General features: G+C 35.9%; 1 protein-coding gene across 1 annotated transcript; it reads left to right on the top strand.

The window, feature by feature from the left end:
- The first annotated feature begins 1,134 nt into the window (after nt 1–1,134).
- On the top strand, nt 1,135–18,101 carry LOC136233241 (linoleate 13S-lipoxygenase 3-1, chloroplastic-like). Its single transcript, XM_066022859.1, has 9 exons — nt 1,135–1,452; nt 2,320–2,555; nt 2,793–3,030; nt 4,394–4,705; nt 4,775–4,866; nt 5,214–5,321; nt 15,811–16,112; nt 16,531–16,797; nt 17,115–18,101. Exons 1-9 carry the CDS (start codon nt 1,239–1,241, stop codon nt 17,869–17,871), a joined length of 2,526 nt encoding a protein of 841 aa, XP_065878931.1. The 5' UTR covers nt 1,135–1,238; the 3' UTR covers nt 17,872–18,101.
- Nucleotides 18,102–18,394: the final 293 nt, after the last annotated feature.

Genomic DNA, 18,394 nt, shown 5'->3' with positions numbered 1-18,394 from the left:
CAGCAAATAGAATCCTGCATTATTTAAAAAAGGATCTGGGAAAAGGTTTATTTTATTCCTCAGATTCTGACATATTTTTGCAAGCATATTCTGATGCAGATTGGGCTACTTGCTTGGACACTAGACGATCAATCACTGGATTCACGGTCTTTCTTGGACAATCATTAATTAGTTGGGAAAGCAAAAAGCAAGCCACAGTCTCCAAATCAAGCACTGAAGCTGAATATCGCGCAATGTCAGCAGCTATGGGTGAACTACAATGGTTGCTGTACATTTTTCAAGCCTTACAGATTCCTCATCCAAGGGCTATTCCTCTTTTTTGTGATAATGCCTCAGCTTTACATATTGTCAAGAATTCTACATTCCATGAAAGGACCAAGCACATAGCCTTAGACTGCCATTTTGTTCGAGAGAAATTTTTAGCAAAAATCATAAAACCTTTGCCTGTTTCTACTAGACAGCAGATTGCAGACATCTTCACCAAACCATTACCAATTAAGACTTTTTCTGTTTTACTTAACAAACTGGGTGTATATTCCATATACAGTCTAGTTTGAGGGAGGCTAATAAGATTATCTAGGATTTAAAAGAATATAAAGGGTAGATAGGTCTTTTCCTTTATTAGTCATTATATTTTTTGGCTATATATAGGAATCTGTAGTTAAGTTTTGTTTAATGAAAGTTTATCATTTTTTTCCATTCTTGTTAATTAATAAAATCAAGTGAAACATGGGCATTTTTTTTTAAGTAGAAGTCTAAGGTGGTTCATTGTTAGATGGTTTTTTTTTTGGAAAATATCTATATATATTGTTTCTAATTTTAACCCAACATATCGAGTAATATAACAAAATATAATACCTAGAAAAAGAATAATCAAATTAATAGCAGTCATACACGTGTCACTGACATGACTTTCACCATGTCATACATAAAAGTTGGGTGCAAATTTTTTTTTTCTTTTTGTAATGATTAGAGTGGTTTTATTAAAATAAATAAGTACTTTTAATGAGGTTATTAAGCGAAAATGAAGTTTAATGAGGGGTTTCATTATCAGTCTCTATATAAAGAGACCAACGAGGAATTATCTACCCATGCATGTAATTGTGTTTTTCCAAACAAATATGGAAATTGTGTGTTCATTAAGAAGGCAGAAAACATGGTTTCATTTTCCAGTTTCGACATCAAAATCTTATGTGAGTAGTGAATTGTGTTGGTGGCCGGTGAGAAGGCGGCACCGAATGTCAGAAACCAGGCTGAGGCTGCTCATAACTAGAGCAAAACAAGAAGCTCTGGTTGTTTATAGCAGCAAATTTGAACCTGAACCTGTGAAACTCAAGATGACTGCTGAGGTTACGATCAGAAATTCAAATTCTGATCAGATGAGGCTTAATCTTACCCCTCCCCAGATCAGTAATGTCGTTTTGCAGCTTGTTAGCTCCCATGTTGATCCAAGTAACTATTTTATATATATACTACCTTTGCTATCGAGGATTAAACTTTATTTACCTCTCTTCTGGTATCTAAATTTTTTTTAATTTGCTCTTTATAGTATCATTTGTTAAAATTTGCTCCCACACGAGATATTTAACCCATTTTAAATGAAAAATTATTTGATTTCAATGACATAATTTTATATATCAGAGGGGCCAAATAAGATTTTATGTCTTTCTATCAGCGTATTTTAAAAGTTTCGAACAATTTTTATTCTTATCAAATTACGTACAATAATTCCCTATTTCTCAATAGAATTTATTGGATGTAGAAAATGGAAAATACACTATGCTACCTGTCAAGCTGCTAAGGGGTTATTCAATGCAATCGGAAAAAATTAAATCTAAATTCATTGAAAAAATTTATAAAGAAAAAAGCATTTTTAAGCCTCAAATTTTTACTTTATTTTATTTTATTTTTATTCAGCTTATTATCTTTTAATTTTACAGGTTAAACCCTCAGATCAAATATAATCATACACAATTAAACCATGTAATGCCAAATCACTTAACTATAAATATCTAATTCAGTACAACAAAAATGTTATTCAGTATTTAATCTAATTTTGGAATTGTATTTTATATATATATATATATATATATATATATATATAGTTTGAAATAGGATTTTTTTTAAGTTTTTTGAAATATAGTTAAATAAAATTTAAATTTTGTTTTAGGCATAACACCCAGTTGGCTCTACAAACTAATCTTCAAAATTTTAAACTACAAAAATCATCAGTTGAGTCATAATCATCATTTGGTTGAACAATTCCAGACTCTCTTATTTTTTTATATGATGTTTTTTTTTTATATATTATTATGTTAGGGACTATGCAAGCAAGGGTTAGCAGCGAAGCAACATTTATATTGTCTGAGAAGTTGACCAAATACAAGGTTGAATTTATGGTGGATTCAAACTTTGGGGTACCAGGAGCAATAATGGTATATAATAAGTACCATAAGGAGTTTTTTCTGGAAAATGTGATCGTTGAAGGGTTTCTAAACTTCGCCTGCTCTTCTTGGATTCAACAACAGCAAAACAGAATGTTTTTCGTCAACAAGGTCCAATTATTTCTAATTTTCACTTAACTTTTAATATATACAGGGTGTAATATATCCTACCAATCAAAAGTGAGATGCATAACAATTCATGAGAGATTATTGGTGTTACGAAATAAATAAGTACAAGTGATATTTTTTTATTGAACTAGTGTATTGCATTAGGCGTATAGTAGAATTTCTTCTCAATTCCTCCAAATTTAATTTCTGACAGATGTTTTTTAATATTTTCTATTACAGGCGTATTTACCTTGTAAAACACCATTAGGTTTAAAAGAGCTGAGGGAAAAGGAACTTGAGCTATTAAGAGGAGATGGAAAAGGAACAAGAGAACTTACTGACAGAGTATATGATTACAATGTCTATGATGATTTAGGAATTCCTGATAAAGGCTTGGAATTTGTAAGGCCAACTTTAGGCGGTTTAAATCTCCCCTATCCAAGACGTTGTCGTACTGGTCGTCCTGCAAATACTACAGGTTAGTACTTTTGTTGAAGCCCTTGATATGCAACCCCAATCAGATGACTAGGTTAGTAAAGTATAAGACAAAGTAATAAGCAATTTAGATTATTAGATATGTACCTTAAATATAAAATCGCATTCTGTTAGAACAGGTATTTGAACTTGTCCTTAGATTCCATAAAGAACAGGTATGATCTTCTCAATAGTGACATATTGTAGGTAGAATTGGGATTATTTAATCTTAGACATGATTGAAGGATTCTCATCTAAGAATTCAATCTCTTTCCATTGGTCCATGTGCCCTGAGGAATGTTTATTCCTATTTAATTTAAGGCTTAGTATACCATTTCACCTGTAAACTTGTCAAAAAAAAAAAAAAATTAATTGGCATTAAACACTAATTGATATTTTTCTTTCCATGTCTTAGTAATCTTTACCGGGAAGGTCAGGTCATAGGAATCTTAAAATTCTGAGTCAACAACCTTAACTCGAGCACTTAGTCCTGAACTTTTAAAGTGTTTCAATAATCTTTTTAATTTGTTTAAAATATCCTGATAACTACCTTAACTTGTTTAAAATGTCGTCAATTAACCATCGATTACATAGAAGTAAATAGAATGTGGAAGGTTTGGGCACGCTTTGGAAAAGTCAAATGAGTTGACATGTAACGACACATTGGACTTAGACTGATACGATAAGAAAAAATAAAGAGGGTTAATTTTGTTATTTTTTATGCCCTAACTTTGTGAACAATGTGATGATAACATTGTTCACTCTTGGCTGTGTTTTAAATATGGTATATCGACAGGAAGATTTGTTACAATTGAAGTAAGGAACCACAAAAATTCTACTCAAGTAACAAGAGATATTGGATTTTATGGTGGAACAAAAGTAATTGATCTTTTTTTTTCTAGGTGTCAGTCCAAATCCAACTTGTAGCTTATGTATCAATTCATTTGAATTTTCCAAGGCGCATGCAGCACAATTTATGGGTACAGATTACCGAGAGATTAATTGACTATATTTTATAGCAATTTGAGGGGGCTATTGGGTAGGGCTGCACAAAATATAAATTTATTGATCCACGAACAATAAAAAGCGTGTCCGCTCTTGCTCAATTCGAAAAATGTGTAAACAATAGAATAATAAATAGCAGATGCAATTCAGACCGATAAAATATATGAATACAAAAAAAATAACAATAACCTAAAATAGAGGAATCTAACCCAATTAGAAAAGGAAGAAAGAACACAAACTTGCTTTGTCCTCCTCAAACTAGATGACCAAAATAAAAAAAAGTTTATATATTTGATAGATATGACTTTGATATCATCATTATTATTATTAAGAATGTGGGTTAATTATTACGAGTGATGCAGATATGAAGACAGAATCTCCAGTGAAACAGGAAATGAAAACTTATGTACCAAGAGACGAATCACTTGCTGATTCTAAAACCAAAGCCGTTGCTGCAGGAAAGTTGAGAGGATTGATTAAAAATTTGATTCCGGGTTTAAAAAATGTGATCTCAACTGACGACGATTCCATCAAGAACTTTTCTGATATTAATTTACTCTATAAAAAGAAGTCGAACAATCAAAATCAGAATCATCCATTCTCATCAATCTTCACCAAGATCAGAAAGTCCATCAATGAAATTTACAAATTCGACCCTCCCAAGGGCATATCTTGTAAGCACTGTAATTTTTATTCTATTTCTCATTGAATATGAAAGATTAATACAACTTGTTTTCTATCAGTTTCAGGCCAAGCAACATGTTGCTTAAGAGATGATGAATTTGGTCGTTTAACACTTAGAGGTGTCAACCCTTTAAGCATTGAAAGATTGAAGGTGAGACTACATTGAACGAGTAAATCTGGTAGTCTGTTGGAATGTTTGTCCTAGATCTTTGCCTTCCAACAGGTGTCGAGCTCTGAACGACGTTGTATCTTACTAAAATTACCTTTTTTGATTCCAAGCGTAGAATCATTGACATATTCTCGAGTAATTTCAGAATTCTTCTCATATTGGTCAACGTGTCCTCATGATTGATTGGTATATTCTAATTTAGTTTGACCCGAAAGCTCTTCATATGACACATGTCCTTGTGTCTTTTGTGAAGAAACGTGTACAACTTCTTATATTCATCATAGTACAAATGCTAGAACACTAATTAAGGATTTCAATTGCATATATAGGTTTTTCCACCTGTAAGCAAGCTTAATCCATGTGTTTATGGTGTTCAAGAGTCTGCCCTGAAAGAAGAGCATATTATAGGCTATCTCAATGGAATGAGTGTGCAACAGGTAAGAAAAACAAATCTACTCATTTTTCTTGTCGTTAGTTTTATCGACTGTTTTAGTTCAACAATAACTGTTACTCCTAGTTGCTTAATGTTTTTGTAGCATGGGATGTTACTTCCCAATCATAACCAAACATCTATATGTATTGTTTTGAATAAAACAGTAAAATGTAGCTACGAAAAGGAATAGCAAATGGATACTTTAAGCGCATGTTCAACGTTCATATCTAGGTTGTGCGGAATTAACGAAAGATAAATACGCAAATAATCGAAACACAGATTTACGTGGTTCACCAACGTTGCGTTGGCTAGTCCACGGGCAGAAGGAGAATAGTATTATTAGGTGGTGAAAAACAAATTACAAATTAGGTTTACATAATGAGGTATTTATAATCCCAATCTAACCTAGTCCGACTTGGAACCCCGACCTACTCCGACTTGGAACCCACGAACCTATGATGTCCCCACGATGTCGAATCCAAGTAGAAAACCGAAATGCAATACTACTTCGAATAGGAAACAAGATATACCGTCGGGAAACAAGATATGTCGAATTTAGTTGGAAAAGGAATTTGGAAACCATCTGGTTGGATCATGTATTTCTCTTCCTCCAAATCTCCATGCAGAAAGGCTGTCTTCCTCCAAATCCTGATGTGTAAGTATAGCTAGCAACACTCTAATAGAGGTGTTCTAACTACTGGTGAGAATATCTCATTATAATCCACTCCCTCTGTCTGATTGAAACCTGTAGCAACAAATCTAGCCTTATACTTGACTCCCTCTGTAGGTGATATCCCTTCCGTCATCTTGAGAACCCACTTGCAAGTAATAATCTTTCTCCCTAGAGGTGGTATGACTAAATCCCATGCTGATTCTTGTGAAAGGACTCCATCTCATCTCCCATATCAGCAAACCATTTCTCAGAATCGGTGCCTGAAATAGCTTCTTTGTAAGTTGATGGTTCACGAGTGTCCACTTCTTCAGCAACCTGTAGTATATAGCCCACCATGTCCTCAAAACCATACCTCTTAGGTGGCCCAACTCCAACCCTCCTCGGTCAATCTTGAGCTAAGTTACGATGTGTAGCTTCATATGGTTGAGGATCCGATGGTGTAGATTCTGGTAGCTCAATTTCTGCCTCTAACTCTTGTTCCTTCAAACCACTCTCACTCTGTATGGCCTAAAGCTCCACCTGTTTATCAATGCTATCAGTTTCTGTTGCAGTTGTAGGCTTCACAATGGGTCTAAACACAGATTTTTCATCAAATACTACATTTCTGCTCATAATGACCCTTTTCTCGGATGGAGACCAGATCCTGAAAGCTTTAACTCCATCTCCATAGCCTACGAATACTCCCTTTTTGGCTCTTGGCTCTAGCTTACCCTCATTACCATGATAGTAAACTGTGCACCCAAAAGCTTTCAAATTTGAGTAATCAGCAACCTTTTCGGACCATATATTAGACGTCTTGAACTGTATACCGGTGTGTGGTCCGCGGTTAATCAGATAACATGTTGTGTTCACCGCTTCAGCCAGGAATCTTCTATCTAACATAGCGTTAGAGAGGATACACCTCGCCCTCTCTAGTAATGTCTAGTTTATTCGCTCAGCTACACCATTCTGTTGCGGTGTATTCCTGACTGTGTGATGCTGAGGAATCCCTTCATCCTTACAGAACTGATCAAACTCAGACGAGCAGAATTCCAGACCATTATCATTTCACAGCCTCTTTATCTTCTTTCCTGTTTGGTTTTCCACTAATGCTTTCCACTGCTTGAAATTATTGAAAGCTTCACCTTTATGCTTCATCATGATGACCCAAGTCATCCTTGAATAATCAATCAGAGACACAAAATACATGTGATCTCCCAAAGACTCAACTCGAGATGGACCCTAATAATCAGAGTGGATGTAATCAAGTGTGCCTTTTGTTATGTGAATAGCATAGGGAAACTTGCTGCGATGTAGTTTCCCAAAGACACAGTGTTCACAAAACTCTTGACTCTTGACCTTATGACCACCAAGAAGATCATCCTTTGATAGAATTTGCATCCCTCTTTCACCCATATGACCAGGTTTCATATGCCATAGCTTTGTCATATCTTCCCGGACAATCTCTAACGATGCAACATCAGCTGAACCTGTAACAGTGGAACCTTACAGGAAATACAAAGTACCATGCTTCACACCTGTCAGAATCACATCAGAACCTTTATAGACATGCAGAACTCCATCTTTTCCTGACCAGTTAAGACCCCTGCTGTCTAGCAGATTCAAAGATATTAGATTCTTCGTCATCAATGGAACATGCTTGACTTCGTTCAACGTGCAGAACTTACCATCATGTGTCCTCAACTTGATCGAGCCTATTCTAACTGCCTTGCAGACATGACTATTAGCCATTGAAATGCTACCTTCATCTACCTGCTTATAAGTTGAAAGCCACTCTCTCCTTGGATAAATATAATAAGATGCTCCTGAATCAGGAACCCACACATCAAAGTGATGAGTGTGTCCATCAGCAACTAGAGCAATATCATTTTCAGAGCTGGTGTCACAGTTTGCTACAGTAGCAGAACCTGGTTGATTTTCAAATTTCTTCTTCTTCTTTAGATAATCAGTTTTTCAATGTCCTTTCTCCTTACAGTAGTTACAGGTGTCGTCTGGCTTGGGACCCTTTGAGAACGGCTTCTTAGAGTTCTTCTTTCCACCGTTACCATTTCCCTTACTGTCGCTCGCAAACAATCTAGAGGCCTGATTATCTGTACCTGTATTGTTCGCCTTATGGCACAACTCTCTACTACGAAGAGATGACCTAACTTCTTCCAGACTCATAGTATCTTTACCAACAAGAAATGATTGAACAAAATTCTCATATGAAAGCGGTAAAGACACCAACAGAATTAGAGCAACATCTTCATCTTCAATTTTCACATCAATATTACGTAATTCTAATAATAATGTGTTCAATTGATCTAAATGATCCCTGAGTTGCGTACCTTCCTGCATTCGCAAGCTAAACAGACGTTGTTTCAGAAGAAGTTTGTTTATTAGAGATTTCGTCATGTTTAAGCTCTCTAACTTCATCCACAGACCAGCAGTAGTCTCTTCGTTTCAGACCTCAGTGATGACATCATCTGTGAGGCACAACATAATTGTCGAATGTGCATTTTCTTCCAAAATCGCCATCTCAGTAGTGACTTCTCCCATTGCCTTCTTCAACGGCATCCAAAGACCTTGTTGTTTTAACAAAGCCCGCATCTTGATCTGCCATAGGCTGAAACTATTTCTCTCACTAAACTTTTCGAACTTCACGTTCATAGCAAACATCTTTCTCTCCAGAAACCAAAATACCGATCGGAAACTAAAAGCTCTGATACCAGTTTGTTGTGCGGAATTAACGAAAGATAAATAAGTAAATAATCATAGATTTACGTGGTTCACCAACGTTGTATTGGCTAGTCCACGGGTAAAAGGAGAATAGTATTTATTAGGAGGCGAAAAACATAATACAAATTAGGTTTACATAATGGGGTATTTATACTACCCAATCTAACCTAATCTGACTTGGAACCCACGACCTAATCTGACTTGGAATCCACGAACCCATGGACCCCCCGACTTGCTGACCGGGCAGCGAGACCCCCGTTGCTTCCTATCGTAGTGTGTTATATTGATTCAAGGCATTACGACATCTAGTATTTGCTATTATTATTTACTATTTGTTGATTCTAAGAACTAGCATATGTTAGATGAATTATCTTCCGAAATAGTTATAGACATTTATTTCTCAATCCTAAGCGAGCACTTCTATTTTATTATTTGGAATAAAAAGAACTACAAAAAGGAGGACCAAATGAGCATTTACTGATGGAAATCTCTTGAAAATTGGCTTATAAAAATAACATACTATAGACAAAGCCTACCTCGACAGGCTTTCACCCACGGAAGGTCCGTCATGATTACTACGGTGCTGTTTGGACTCGAGGTCCAATAGAGAAAACAACTAGCTCAACAGGACTAGTGTCAGAGAAAGAGTCGCCACCCGAATTTTAGGTCCGAGAATGTTACTGAGATTCCTTGCAGGAAGCAAATGGGTTCGGGAAGTTATGTATGCTTGGAGAAGGTTAATATCTCCTCGAAAGGAAATATTAAGCACCCCAAAATTGTCCGGTGAATGCACCGGCCTCATAGTTAGCATTTCTAAATATACCTAGACTACTAATAACTCTTCTAAACTTTTTATATTCATTTTGAATGCTTGATTTATTTGGAAAAAATCATTTTTATGCCATATTGCACAACAAAATAAAATAAACAACAAAATATTACAATCCAAAAGCAATGAAATAGGTACAAATTAAAATATTCTCCCATACTCATATCCACCAAAATAAAAGGCTAGAAAGAAATAACATAGTTATACAATTAATTATGGTGTGAAAATGGATAAAGGACTAAATTGAATAAACTGAAAAAAAGTTATTGAGGGACCTAATTGAAAGGAGAGAAAAACTTTAAATTAAGAACGAAAGTGAATAAAATACAATGTTCCCAAAATAAGACTAGAATAAATAAAATGAAAAGTTCAAATTAGGGACTAGAATGAATAAAATGAAAAGTATTAAATTAACGTTAAAGTGAACAAAAATAAAGTTTATTATATCAGGGATTAAAGTGAATAAAAATAAAGTTTTTGGGTTAGAAATTAAAATGAATAGAAAAGAGATTGAACGTAAATAAAAAATAAAGTTATTAGGTTACCTAAACGACCATAAGATAAAATTTATCCCGAATTGGTTCGTTTATCCCAAATCATCGTTATTAACAAAATAAACCAATTAAATTAATAATATTAACATGCAATATTATTAGTATCAGATTCTAAAATAAAAGTAAAAGAACAGATTAATTGAAATAAATAAAAAGATTTAAAACAAATGATTTAACTTGTAAACCATTGTTTTAGGGTTATTTAAATTTAGGATCAAATATATACATAAAATATATTTGATAGCCTATTGATAATAAAAATCAACAATGAAAAATAAAATAAGAAAATGGATGAGCCTAGCCGCACGACCAAAATTTCCGTTAGTAATCTATTGGCCATCTTCTTTTCATTTAAAAATGTTCTTCCCGATCTACAATTTTGACGACTCTTGTGCCATTAAACTCTATTCGACGAGACAGACATTTTTATGTCTAATGGTCTAAGGGTAAAACTAACCCAAACTAAGGTTATTGCCCATTTTATCCCGGATTTCACTTGAAAACATCAACTAGTCACAAATTCTTTGTTAGACCTCCGAATTGAGCTCGAAAAAGTGCGTTTTGACACTCTTAGGGGACAAGACTTACTAAGATATCCTAAAATTCAATTTGGTGCTTTGAATTTTTTGTTTTGAATGGGAAAGGGTTGACTTTGACTTTTTAATGATGGATTTTTCTGTGATCCATTTTCGACTGTATTTCCAATCATCTTTGAAAGGTTTTCATCATAGAGTTCTGACTCTAATGTCTACAGTTGTCCCTACTTTATCATGCATTGTGAGTTGTGTACATTTTTAGAAAACTGAATTCAAACTAGATGTTTTGAAAAAACGGTTTTTGCCCCTACTTTGAAGAGGTAGAAAGAAAATGTGCGTAATGGAAAAAAATATGATAAAGTAAATACTCATATGGACTTTGAGAATGTTGTGAATGATTCATTGATCCAGTCTCTTAAACGACTGTGAGCAGACAGACATCTGATTATTGATCTCCTTAGCGATATCGGATTTTAGGTCTCTTCAACGACTGGTTGTTGTGGATCTCTTGAACGATATATGATTTGTAAGTCTCTTTAACAATATGTGGTTGTGGATCTCTTGAATGATCTCTGATTACGGTCTCTTTAATGACCTGTAGTTGTAGCTCACTTCAATGATCCCGAATTGTAGGTCTCTTCAACGACCTGTTATGGTTGATCTCTTCAACGATCTTAGATTATAAGTCTTTTCAACGACTTGTAGTTGTGGATCTCTTAAGCAATCTCAGATTGTAGGTCCCTTCAACGACCTGTTATGGTTGATCTGTTCAATGATCTTAGTTTGCAAGTCTCTTCAACAACCTGATGTGGTTGATCTCTTCAAAAATCTTATTTTGTTAGTCTTTTCAACGACCTGTAGTTGTGGATCTTTTTAACGATCCTGGATTGTAGGTCTTTTCAGCGATATATTGTGGTTGATCTCTTCAATGATCTTAGATTGTAGGTCTCTTCAACGACCTGTGGTTGTGGATCTCTTAAGCGATCTCGGATTGTAGGTCTCTACATCGACCTGTTATGGTTAATCTCTTAAGCGATCTTAGATTGTAGGTCTCTTCAACGATATGTCCCAAAAGTTGATCACTACTGTCAAATAATCCACATGTGAGCTATAAAACCCAATTCTCCCTTCAGAAGCCATCTGGCTTCGTTGAATAATTGATGATAATTTTTGCTATGACCCAACTCTTCCTTCGGAAGTCATCTGATCTGCAGAAGACAAAACCCCACTCTCCCTTCGGGAGCCATCCAGCCTTATCGAATTGATGATAATTTTTTCCTTGCGACCTAACTCTTACTTCGGAAGCCATCTGAACTGTAAAAGATAAAACCCCACTCTGCCTTCTGGAGCCATCCGACTTTGTTGAATTGATTGCAATTCTTCTCGTGGACTGAATTTTTCTTTAGACCGCTATTGAGATTTTTCCTTTGTCTGTTGACAATTTTGCTGTTTTGCATAGGACTATATTTTCTCATTCAATGCCCTTGGATTCTCTTGCTTTAGAAGATGTTGTTTTGGTGTCCCCTCAGGTCGGCGAAATCTGCAAAACAACTTGAAAAATATATTGAACATTATCTTTTGGGACATCATTTCCCCTATTTCTAGGGATATATTGAGTATCCCATTAACCATTATTTGTATTTAGACTGTCTTTGCCCCCTTACTTTTGGTGATAATTGTCCTTTTTTTTATCAAACTGGAGCCTCATATATTCCCTGTATTAAAATAAGATTCCCTTTCTCTTTTAGAGTCGACATTGAATCAAATGACTACATGTAGTGATGCATGTGAGCATATGTATGTGGATGGATGTGGCCTAATGTGTGAAAATGCTCATGCGTGTATACATGTATGCATGGGAGTATGTGTGTGTGAATGTGTGTGTGCATGAGAGTATGTGTGTGTGCATGGGAGTATGTGTTATATGTGCATTTTACTCTGTGTGGATACATTAGGAGATGCATATGTATGTATGAATGAAATGATTTCATGGATTCTCTGTTCCAGACTCGAGAGATGTGACGCCTTTAGGATTAATGAATGATGTTTTAGTGTCATGCCTAGTGTCTGAGAGCTCAGACTGTCTGCAAATGACAATGATAGATAGGCATAACATGAGAAGCTTTGAAGGCTAAGGTTTTAGCTCGATGGGGCTCATATCTTTTGCTAGAAAGTGTCGACTTTTCCCCTAATTTTTGCCTGAGTCGCCCTTTTCAGGTTTTCGACTCAACAGGATCTCTCTGTTATTCTCTATCTCTCTTTTTACCTGAATTGCCCCTAGGGGTTTTCAATTCAGCTTTTTAACATCCCACAACTTTTTCTCTATCTCTCCTTTTGCTTGGACCGCCTTTTTTGAGGTTTTCAATCGAACATTGGTTTTTTTCTTTTGTTTACACAAATGCAAGAGAAATTGGATAATTTGAAGTGCATGGACCCAAGAGTCAGTTCTTTGTTGATTTCCATACTTAGCATCGAAGGTAAGTTGGTGCTCACTCTTTTGACCAATGGAAAAGTCTTCTAAACTGACGCACAACTGATCAGATCATATGGATATGCCCCTGATGGAGATTAAAGTTTGGGTGCTAACTAGAGGTTTTATGTGGGTGGATGCCTCTAAAAAACTTGAGGTGAGGCCTAATTTGCGTTTATATTATGGAACACCACCGTTGGAAGTGAACCCTTGTTACACACTGTGTTGGCCAACCTGTGTATACTGATAAAGAATGAAGGAATCGATATATTCCTCAATTTGGTCGGAGTTTATTACTCTTGATGATTACCGAGGCAAGATGCTTCAGTCAAAGTCGACTTTTGAGAGGACAACAGAGAAGCAGAGAGACTAAACTTTAGGGAGCAAGAGAGGGAGATGTAGTCTCTTCTAACCGGATCTTATTTGTTTGATTTTCTCTTCAAATTATTGTAGGAAACATCTTTTCCTCACTAGAACTTGTTTCAGGCATCAAAGGAGAAAGGTTTATTTGATCAACTATAGTCATCAAGACTTTACCGCAAAATATTTGGCCAGCTTGGCATGAGATAACATTGTTCTTATTCTTTCAACAATTGTTATATTCACTCCTTCATCTATTCCATTATATTGAGGAGTCTTCATAATAGATTGTTCATGCCTTATTCCAATAATTCTACAATAGTGTCTAAACATCCCCATGTATTCTCCTTCGTTATTGGTGCTAATACACTTCAAGCTTCTACTCGTCTCTTGTTCAATGTTGGCTTGAAATTGCTTGAAAAGTTCATACACTTGACCGTTTGTTCTAAGTGCGTAAGCCCATACCTTCTTAGAATTATCGTTAATGAAGGTAACAAAATATCTTGCACCACCAAGAGAACTAATGGTCATAGGACCACAAAAATCACAGTGCACCATATCCAATACATTGGGTTTTATTTGTGCATGACCATGTTGAAATGAAGCTCTATGTTGCTTTCCAGCCAAGCAATGTGTGCATGATTTATAGGTATGCCTTTCTTTATTCCAGTGAGTGCCTCTCTTTTAGCTAGAATTTACAGCCATTTCTCACTCATGTGACCGAGTCGTTTATACCACAGATCGATTGCGTGCTCTACAAGAGCAGTTACATACCCATTACTAAATTTTTCATATGTCATATATATGGTATTCTCCTTCTTCCCTCGTGCTAGGAAGAGATAGTCTGAGTTCCATTTCCCTTCAATAAAGACATGGGTGTATCCTTCATCGTCAAGTAATCCAGTGGCGATTAGATTGAGACGCATGTCTGGAACATGTCTCACATACTTGAGGACTGAGTGGCAATATGTGCGGGTATCATGGGAAATATTTCATCTTCCCATGATCTTGGACAATTTGTCATTTCCCATCCTCACATTACCAAAATCCTCATGAGTGTAGGATGTAAAGAAGTCCCTCCGTGAGGTGACATGAAATGATGCACCAGAATCTATTATCCATGATGCATCTTCAAAGGCAAGGATAATGAAGCTATCACCAGATAGAATAATTACGTCATTTCCACAAGAGGTAGTTGTGGTCGTGTGTGTGGCATCACTTTTTTGTGACCTCTATCTTGCTCTCATTACAACAACTTGCACTCTATCTTCATGTGGACTATCCCACCATAGTGGTAACATTCTAGGTTCTTTCTTATCTTAGACCTTCCTCTCCAGTCATCTTTTGACTTGTCCTTTGACTTATCTCACCTATGGAATTTTCCATTGCTAGTTCTTCCATGATATCCTAAGATGAGGGTTTCTGAATCGGCTGCTACACCTTATTTTTTCCTTCTTACTTCTTCATTGAACATGCTATCTTTGACTATATCCAATGTAAGAATGCCTTGAGAAGCTGAATTGCTTAAAGATACTACTAGTGCATCCCAGATATCAAGCAAAGAGTTGAGTAACACTAGTGATTGTAACTCATCATCCAACGCCATATTCACATGTCCTGAAACTAAAAAGTCCATCACAAGTTATGGAGTTCTTCGAGGCAATGCATTAATCTCATAGAGGTCTAAGAAACAAAGAACCATGTCGAGGCCTTCCTCTAAGGCTTAAAACACAGGTCAATGGCTTCAGTTTCATATCAGTTACAATAGATTCTTTGCCCGTTAATATATCTGCACTTCTCCCATCAAGCCTCAGCTCTCATGTTTTGTGACAACACCTGCGATTCACATAGCTTAGAATCTAGTCTTTCATGAGCGTAATAAAGATATTGATATATATTTTCATTTTATTCGAGAGAGGGCTGCTTTAGAATTGATTAGTTTAATGACTATCTCCATATTCTTGCAGATTGCAGATATTTTCACTAAGCCACAACACTCACCTCAATTCACTTATCTCATTTCCAAACTTGGTCTTTACAACTTGTTCCAGGCCTACTTCACCGGAACCTTTCTTCAAAAATAAACCTCACCCAACCATCATTTAATCATTACCATTCCTCGTCATATTCACCAATAATATGGGCAAGGAGCAGATCATTATCGAAACTAGTGCACGTAATTTTCTGCAATTTTACTTTTTTGCCATTTTCTCGTTCTTGTTTTGTTAACAGTTTTTGTATTCCCAGGGCAGGATGTATTTTCTGTTATGAATCAATGAGAAAGATAGCCATCTTCTTCATTCTTTTGTATTATTTCCTTATGATATAATCATATTTTTATTATTATTTGCAGGCATTGGAAGAGAATAAACTATTCATATTAGACTATCATGATATATATCTTCCATTTCTGAATCGGATAAATAGTCTTGGAGAACGAAAAGTACATGCAAGTCGCACCATTTTTTTCCTGACTAAAGTGGGAACTTTAAAACCGGTTGCGATAGAACTCAGCCTTCCAAATACCGAGATGAATACGCAATCAATGCAAGTGCTTACCCCTCCTAATGACGACACCACTTACTGGCTTTGGCAACTAGCTAAGGCCCATGTTTGCTCCAATGACGTTGCAGCTCATCAACTAATTCATCACTGGTATGTAATTTCTTCAAACTCTAATCATTTAGGAACGATTATCTTCAAAATTGGATATTACCGCCTCTAAACTTTATATTTCATTAGCATGATAACTATTTTAACAGTTGATCAAGATGATTATCTACTCCAATAACAGTTAAACCTCTGAATTTAACTTCGCAAATGGTAATTTGTAAAATCGAAAATGGTATTTATATAGTAAACTGACAGTCTTGATCACATTCACCTTAATGAGCATGTAGAATTTGCTCATTCACAGTTAGATCTAGGCTTATTAGAATCCTAAGGTGGAGATTCAAAGTATCCCGAGACTTAGATTTAATAAGCCTATATCTAACGGTAAATGAGCAAATTCACTTGCTCATTAAGGTGCATGTGAAAATTCCTGAGTAAACTGAATTTGGAAATAGTGCAGGTTACGAGTTCATGCATGCATGGAACCACTAATAATATCAGCAAACAGACAATTAAGCGTTATGCATCCAATTCACAAACTTCTGAAGATTCACATGCTAGACACATTGGCTATAAATGCACAAGCTCGTGAAGTTCTCATAAATGCAGGAGGTATAATTGAAAGTTTCTTCACTCCCGAAAGATATTGCATGGAGATGACTCAATCTTCCTATCAAGATTGGTGGCGTTTTGACTTGGAGGGCCTCCCTGCTGACCTTATTAGAAGGTACTTAACTTAACTTCCATTTATAGAGCTGCTGATCATAATCATTAAAGGGTTAAGGTGCAAAAATACCTTGTATTGGGTCAGAAGCAATTTTAACCCTAACGTCTAAAATGGTACAATTTTACCCTAAGGTTTGTGGCCAATAGCAATTTTATCCTTACGTTGATAATTTGGATCAGACACCATTATAAAACATAGCCTAAAATTGTACCATTTTAGACGTTAGGGTTAAAATTGCTCTTGACTAGCCTTATGGGTATTTTTGCACCCATCATTAAAACATCTCCTGTCAATACTCATACTTGTTCTTATTATAGAGGAATGGCAGAAGCAGATCCAAGCCAGGAACATGGACTCAGGTTGCTAATCGAGGATTACCCATATGCAAATGACGGGCTACTAATATGGTCAGCCATTGAGAAACTGGTTAGGACCTATGTCAAATATTATTATCCTGACTCAAGTCTAGTCCAATCTGACACTGAACTTCAAGCCTGGTATAATGAATTCATCAATGTCGGACACGCCGATATCTCTCAGGCAAGTTGGTGGCCGGAACTCTCAACTTCAGAACATCTCATATCCTTTCTCACCACCATATTATGGATCGTAACAGCTCAACACGCAGCACTAAATTTCGGACAATATAATTACGGAGGATACGTACCCGTTAGGCCACCATATATGCGCAAGCTAGTGCCTAAGGAGGGCGATGTCGATTACGAAAATTTTCTGGCAAATCCACAGGGTTTTTTGCTTTCTTCATTGCCGAGTTTGCCTCAGATAACGTATTTTATGTCTGTACTTGAAATTCTGTCCAACCATGGCGTGGGAGAGGAGTATATCGGCGGTAGTAGAGACTTGTCGACATGGTCAGGTGATACGGAGATTGTTGAGGCGTTTCATAGATTTTCAATGGAGATAAAGAAGATAGAGAAAGTGATTGAGCAGAGGAATTCTGATCCTAAGCTGAGGAATAGATGCGGGCCTGGAATTTCACCTTATGAATCTCTAATGCCAACATCTGCTCCTGGCGTTACTGGCAGAGGCGTCCCTAACAGTATATCAATGTGAAGAAAGATGTGTCATAAACCATGTTTTAAAAACCAGACTTATGGACAACTGGTTTGGAGATCAATCTGTTCGACCGGTTGATTGGGATTGGTTGAATCGGATGACCATGTAAATAATATATATATATAATAATTTAATTTACATTATAAAATTTACTAAAAGTTTTAAATTTTATTTTATGTATATTAAGTAAAATTTGTTAGCTTAAAGAAAAGTAAAGTTTGTTTATATGGCAAATATCAATTAATTGGAATAAGAATGTTTTTGGTAATGTTGACATTGCAATTTCTGAGTCTGAGGAGAGTTTGGCTAAAATGCAACATGATATCTTGGTGTTTGGTTTTTCTGATTCTCTTTATCTTGAGGAGATTGCGGCTCATTCTAATTTGGATGCGGCTCTTCGTAGGAAAGAATAGTTTTTTTACGGGAAAAAGAATGGTGAAATGGTTAAAAGATGGTGATAGGAATTCGACGTTCTTTCATAGAATTGCTTCAAATCGTGTTGCTATGTCTGGAATTTCGG

The sequence above is a fragment of the Euphorbia lathyris genome, chromosome 6 (assembly GCF_963576675.1).
Source record: "Euphorbia lathyris chromosome 6, ddEupLath1.1, whole genome shotgun sequence".
NCBI classification, from domain to species: domain Eukaryota; kingdom Viridiplantae; phylum Streptophyta; class Magnoliopsida; order Malpighiales; family Euphorbiaceae; genus Euphorbia; species Euphorbia lathyris.
The sequence above is the reverse complement of the archived record's forward strand: the minus strand, read 5'-3'. Positions and strand labels throughout refer to the sequence as shown.

Bases quoted from the DNA above. Each gene is read 5' to 3' on its own strand.
- LOC136233241 (XM_066022859.1), top strand. From the start codon at position 1,239: ATGTCAGAAACCAGGCTGAGGCTGCTCATAACTAGAGCAAAACAAGAA. The intron at 4,867-5,213 runs GTGAGACTACAT...TTGCATATATAG, and splicing joins TAAGCATTGAAAGATTGAAG to GTTTTTCCACCTGTAAGCAA. The intron at 5,322-15,810 runs GTAAGAAAAACA...TATTATTTGCAG, and splicing joins ATGGAATGAGTGTGCAACAG to GCATTGGAAGAGAATAAACT.